The sequence below is a fragment of the Eutrigla gurnardus genome (assembly GCF_963514095.1).
Source record: "Eutrigla gurnardus genome assembly, chromosome: 1".
NCBI classification, from domain to species: Eukaryota; Metazoa; Chordata; class Actinopteri; order Perciformes; family Triglidae; genus Eutrigla; species Eutrigla gurnardus.
Genome location: NC_139915.1, coordinates 30,703,826 through 30,709,817, shown reverse-complemented (window position 1 = coordinate 30,709,817; position 5,992 = coordinate 30,703,826). Strand labels below are relative to the sequence as shown.

Genomic DNA, 5,992 nt, shown 5'->3' with positions numbered 1-5,992 from the left:
TTGTATTTACTCTTCTTTTGGGTTGTTTTTAGTGTTTTCACGATGTCTAAAGTAAAAGGAAAGACTTTGGAGGACGCCGTAGAGTTTTTCACCCGCGACATTGATGAATAATTATCAGGGATGTGAGGATGCGAGGATGGGAGGAGGGGAGCGGCTGCAGCGCTGATGACAGTCGGAGGAGGATGTTCGTCCCAGGATATGATGCTTTGCTAGATCGGTGAGTATTTAAATACATTTTCAGAAATGTTATTATATTATTATTCAATGCGTTTATGAATAAGGGGTATAGGCTTGATTTTCCAAAATAAATGTGTCATGTGAATTTGTGGGATATGTTTCATATGTACAGGATATGTGATGAATACAAAGGTGATGTTATTCAACTATCACAGCTTGGTACTTACTTTCATGATGTTGATTCATAGAATTCAATAATATGATTTATATATTACTAAACCATTGATTTTCAAGCCAGCCAAGCACCTGACAAGACCTGACTAAATTAGCACCCTAGTGCTAATTTACATCACTATGGTTACCTGAAAGTGGGGGTGGGGAGCAGATAGTGTGTGTTTATTTGCAGCAGAGGGGAAATCTGACAATGGGGATTTGAGTCAAATAGCAGTCACTGCACCTCAATCAGAGGGTCAGTAATATAATAATAATAATAATAATAATATAGCTAATGATTGTTTACTATGATCTTTGACATGTCCTGTGGATCAGCCCTTCATCAGATGAGTCATCTGAGAGGACTGGGAGCCAGAGACCACCACCTCCCCCGCTGAAGAGCCCTCCACCTCCACAACAACAACAACCCCTGCTGCTGCTGCTGTCTCCAAAGCCTTCCCAACTGCTGCCAGAGGTGTGAAGGGGAGATCATAGAGAGGAAGGGGGGCAAATCTCAACACACTGCTTACACCAGCAGCTCTGAGGACAAAAGGCATGATGTCAGTGAAGTAGATGTTGATCCACCACAGCCAGTTTTCAGGCCATATTTGTTATTTGTTCGATTTTGCACTTCTTTACCAAATACAGCAATTCAAAAAGTAAAGACTATTTGTTAAGAAGTTATTTGGTTTGACTGTTCTTCTACCTAAATGGTTATGTTTGGTATGTTTTCCGTCACATTACATTCATTTGGATAATGATAAGCTCATTTGGCTACTTTTGGAGAGGTTTTGGGTAACCTGAGAAATTAAGAAAAAGAAGAAAAAATAGAAACTTTTTTTTATTATTATTAGTAGTAGTTATAGTATTGGTAAAATAAACAAAAAAAAGTAGAATTACCTCCAAAGACCTATAATGTAACTTGGCACAAAGTGGCCATTTGGAGTGTCCAAACTCCGTCTGGACATTGCCCTCCAAAAACCACTGCTAAACACTAATTTTTGGTGTTTTTTTTTACCTACTTTCTACCAGTTGTTGGTCAGGCTTGTGGCTGTGGCTTCATTCAGCTTTTAGGCCTAAATAGCAGAGCCACAGCTAACTCGCTTCACTCAAAAATAAAACAAATTCAGGCGAGGCAAAAAATTGCAATTTCTTAAAGAAAGTTATGAAAAAAGTCATAGTATAGTATGTCGAAAAAAATAATGAAAAAGTCATAGTATAGTATTTTGAAAAAGGTCATAGTATTGTATTTTTTCTAAAAAGCTCTCAGTCTTTGCAGCACGTCGACACCGGATGAAGATCGTTTGTTTGGACCAAAAACAAAAGCATCAAATCAAGGAACACGAGGTTGTGAGTGAAGGTTCATTTCTACTAACACCCCTTATTGATTCACTTAGTGTCAAAACGTGTTTTAAATGCTTGTTGTCTGGTTTTAAACATCTTTACTATGTAAGTATATGAGACACTCCAGGAAAAAGCTTTCATGCACTGATCAATTCTTAAATGTTCTATTTAGCTTCCATAACACTTTTTCTTTTTCTTTTTTTACATCTGAGATTTCTGCTAAACTCACTAAAAGTTGCCGTTAGATAATGCCTCGATTGCATATTTAAGCATTTCAGAAAACGTTTAACTAAATAATTGACTGACTGTCAGTAATCAACTGGGGAAGTTTCATGGTGATATCTATTAGTTATTATTATACTATTTGTGTGCCTTCAAAGTGTATGTAAATAACAATCCATAACTTTAAAGTCACTTAAAGTGAGGTCATAGCGGAGGGCCCCATGAGGACTAGACCAGAAACGTGTGTGTGAATTTAACTCTCAGTTCCTGCTTCTATATTCTTCACAAACGTGGCCTGTTGTTGTTTACGAGGACCTTTTTCAGAACACAGTTTGGAGATTCAAGGGATCCATCTTCTCTGAATGCATCAATACTAACATGGAGGAAGAAAGCTGCTGCCCATTCAACATTTTATTACTTAAAGGTTGTATCAGCGATTCTGGTTGCCCTCACTTCTGTTGCGAGATCCAAAACAAACAGAGCAAGCTAGCCCCTCCCTCCCCTGTTTTGAAAATGATCATGGACGCGCTTTGTCATGTTTATTTTGCTTTTGAGGTGTTGGTAGTACCCTTTTTTTTTTGTGCGATCTCGGAACCTAGGCTGCCGAGGGAGACACGTTTTTTTGACGGCCTGCTTATGGGGCGGGCAGCTAGCGGATCGTGAGGTAAAAACAGATGAATGTGATCATTTATGTTTCAGCCCGGAACCACTGATACAACCTTTAAAGAGACTGTGTGGGAATTACTCCCATCTAGTGGTGGAATTCTATTTTGCATTCAGACATATGACAGACAAAAGAAGCTGGAAAACCCAGAGTTAAGCCTGAAGTTCCCTCGCTAAGCCCGAATCCTGCTTCCTAGTCCAGCCTCTGTTCAGTCAGCAGTCACTCCGATCAGAAACCGATGTCTTTTTGACAGTTATTCCATGTTCTTATCCATGTATTTTGCCTTATTTTCCTGAAACTGCATTAAAGTACCACAGGTAGGCTACATATCAGCCTGCTGTTATTATTTTAACATTGTGACCATTATTATTTTCAAAGGTGTTTTCAATTAAGTCAGTCAGAAGGGCAACATATAAAGTCATACATGTGTGGCCACTCCTTTATTGCACTCACATAGTTCATAGCAGCACATTACAGATAGGACACTTCCTGTTCATGCCATTTCAAAATAAGGGTCCCGGATATTCCAGTATAATGTGCTCTAAAGCACACACGAGGAAGTTTCATTCACCCAGACCATCTAGTACAGGTCTCTCAATAAAGTAGGTTACACACACAATACACAAAAACCAAGTCACTGCTTGAATGGTACAATAATGACGGTTTCAGTTAAGATCCGTGGTTAGTAAATGTAGACTTTTAGGCTTTGCATTCAGTCGGTCTGCCATAATTGTCTGCCACGCTCTTTTCAGCCGTATTTCCTTTTTTGCATGTAATACGCTTTATTTCCTCATACATGTCCATCAGACGCTGCAGCTGACTTGGTGAAAAGTACGCGGCCGCACGTCTGCATCAGTAAATCTGTGAGCAACACCGTGATCTACTGAAGAAAGCTGTGAACGTGCATTTATACAAATGATTCACACATGGCTTGACGAAAATACCAAAATATCACAGTATGACGTACAGCGGTGCTAATGCAGCAAGGAAATCACTTGATTGGTCTGCTTCATCAACAACAGTGTTGCAATGGTGACTGACTGGTGGGCTGCAGATTGTAGAAACAGTTTGAGTCGAGAGAGAGATGGATTTCATTTCATTCGGTGTTTAAAAAAATAATCGTTGAGTTGAGAAGTTTGACTTATCTGCAATTAGGCACATTGACCAGACTCGGTCCAGCCAGATACGAGGTTTCACCGAGTCTTGTTTACAAACTGAGCAGCTGAAACATCTATCCTGTGTGAAATCTCATGTGTGTCTTTACACTTTGAAGGTATTTGAATTGTTTTTGACAAACTGAGCAGCTGAAAGGTTTTTTTCCTGTGTGAGTTCTCAAGTGTACGATTAAATTTCCACTTTCTGTAGAAGTTTTCTGACAAACTGAACAGCTAAAAGGTTTCTCTCCTGTGTGAGTTCTCATGTGTCTCTTTAAGTGTCCTCCCTGCGTGAAAGTTTTCTTACAAACTGAACAGCTGAAAGGTTTTTCTCCTGTATGAGTTCTCATGTGTGCGTTTAAACTTCCACTTTCTGTAAAAGTTTTCTGACAAACTGAACAGCTAAAAGGTTTTTCTCCTGTGTGGGTTCTCATGTGTGTCTTCATATTTTTTCTACGGTCAAATGTTTTCCCACATACGGAGCATCTGAATGGTTTCTCTCCAGTACTACATCTAGAATCACTGTCAGGGACTTCTTCATTGGTCCAAGCCTTTAAACCTGACTGAGGTTCTCTGGTCTCCTGCCAATCATCACTGTCATCAGTCTCAGATGAGTCTTCAGTCATGTCATCAATGTCAGAAGAGTCTTCAGTCATGTCATCAGTATCTGGTTGTGGTTCCAGTCCTCCACAGTCCTCTTCACCAGCTTCTGTTTTCATCTGTTCAGTTGAGCTGCTGGCTGCAGCTGAAGCCAGCCCTGAGAACTGAGGCTTCTCTTCATCGTCTTCATCTTCTTCACTCTTCACAGGGACAAGAGTGACTGGGAACTTGATATCAGCCTCCTCCAGCCCTTGAAGCTGCTCTCCCTCCTGACTGATCCAGACTTCCTCCTGTTCCTCTTTGATGTGTGGGGGCTCTGGATCCTCCTGGTCCAGACTGGAGCCCCAGTCCTGCTGCTCAAAGGGAACCTCTTCTTTACACGCCATCAGCTGCTGGACGTCTGCAGGAAAACAGTAACATCACACAGAGATATGTTAGTAAAACAGCTGAGCACTTAGTCGCAAAAAACTTGGTACACAAAATAAATGTTAGAACCCCACATTTTTAATTACAATAAATGTTATTTTCTAAATCAGTTTTACATAATGCTAGATTTGGCAAATGTGTCTGCTAGAGACTGGAAAAACAATTACAGTTATTATTACAATTATTGTTGCTCACAGCTACTCAATATACGGGAAATTGGGGGAAAACTAAACGGATTTCATAGGCGCTACTAGTTTCCCAATGCATGATGGGAAGTTTAACGGTCACTTTCAATCCAAAGGACACAGATGTTCGTTCCATTGACCGCAGAACTGCTTCCCATCCTCCATAAGAGACCCAAGACCCTGTTGTTCAGAGTTCACCTGGGGCCTCATGTATCAATGTTGCGTACGCACAAAAACGTGGCGTACGTAATTTTCCACACCAACGTTCAGATGTATCAAAAGTGAAATGAGCGTGGAAATGTGCGGTGTCCCACGCCAGCTTCATGGCTGGCGTACGCACGTTTCTACAGCTATTGTTCCTTTGGCGACACTCTGAGGTGATGCTGGGAAACTGCTAATTATGTGAAAACAATTAGTCCTCAGAGTAATGTGCATATCAGAGACACATTAAAGGACAATTAACACTAGGGATGTCCCGATCCGATATTTGGATCGGATCGGCCGCCGATATTAGCAAAAAATGCATATCGATATCGGATCGGCCTGCACGGGAAAATCCCGATCCGGACTCCCGATCCAGTTTTTTTTTCAAAACTCCGGTCCGTGTTTTCCAGCGCACCGATGTAGGTAATCCATTCCAGTTTTTTCCGGTTTTCCCCAAAATACGGTCCGCGTTTTCCAGCACACCTAGCGCACACCTTGCGACCTGTCCAGCATCCACTAAACAACAACAAGACAGACTTGTCTGTGCATAAACATTTACATTAGGAGCGCCTCTGCGCAGCACAGACTTGCTCCGCAAGACGCGCAGCCACAACAATCCTCGCCGCGCGCTCCCGCTACGTTCTTCTTCGTGTACTTTACGCGCTTGATTTTGTTCTGACGCCGTTCCGCCTCGTTAAACCACCACGATGTCGCTTTCTACTCACGGAGTTGACACTGTATTTTGATAAGCTGTTGCACTCTTCAGACTCGTGGTGTGAGCGGAACCGGACCGGCTTCCGCGC

At 41.5% G+C, this 5,992-nt stretch overlaps 1 protein-coding gene across 1 annotated transcript; it reads right to left on the bottom strand.

Annotated features, from left to right (window-relative positions):
* Positions 1-1,164: 1,164 nt before the first annotated feature.
* On the bottom strand, positions 1,165-4,784 carry LOC311010577 (uncharacterized protein; the record flags this gene model as incomplete). Its single annotated transcript, XM_084005123.1, has 2 exons — positions 1,165-1,190; positions 4,082-4,784. Coding segments are annotated over 2 exons (729 nt in total), but the record flags the coding sequence as incomplete, so codon positions are not given.
* Positions 4,785-5,992: the final 1,208 nt, after the last annotated feature.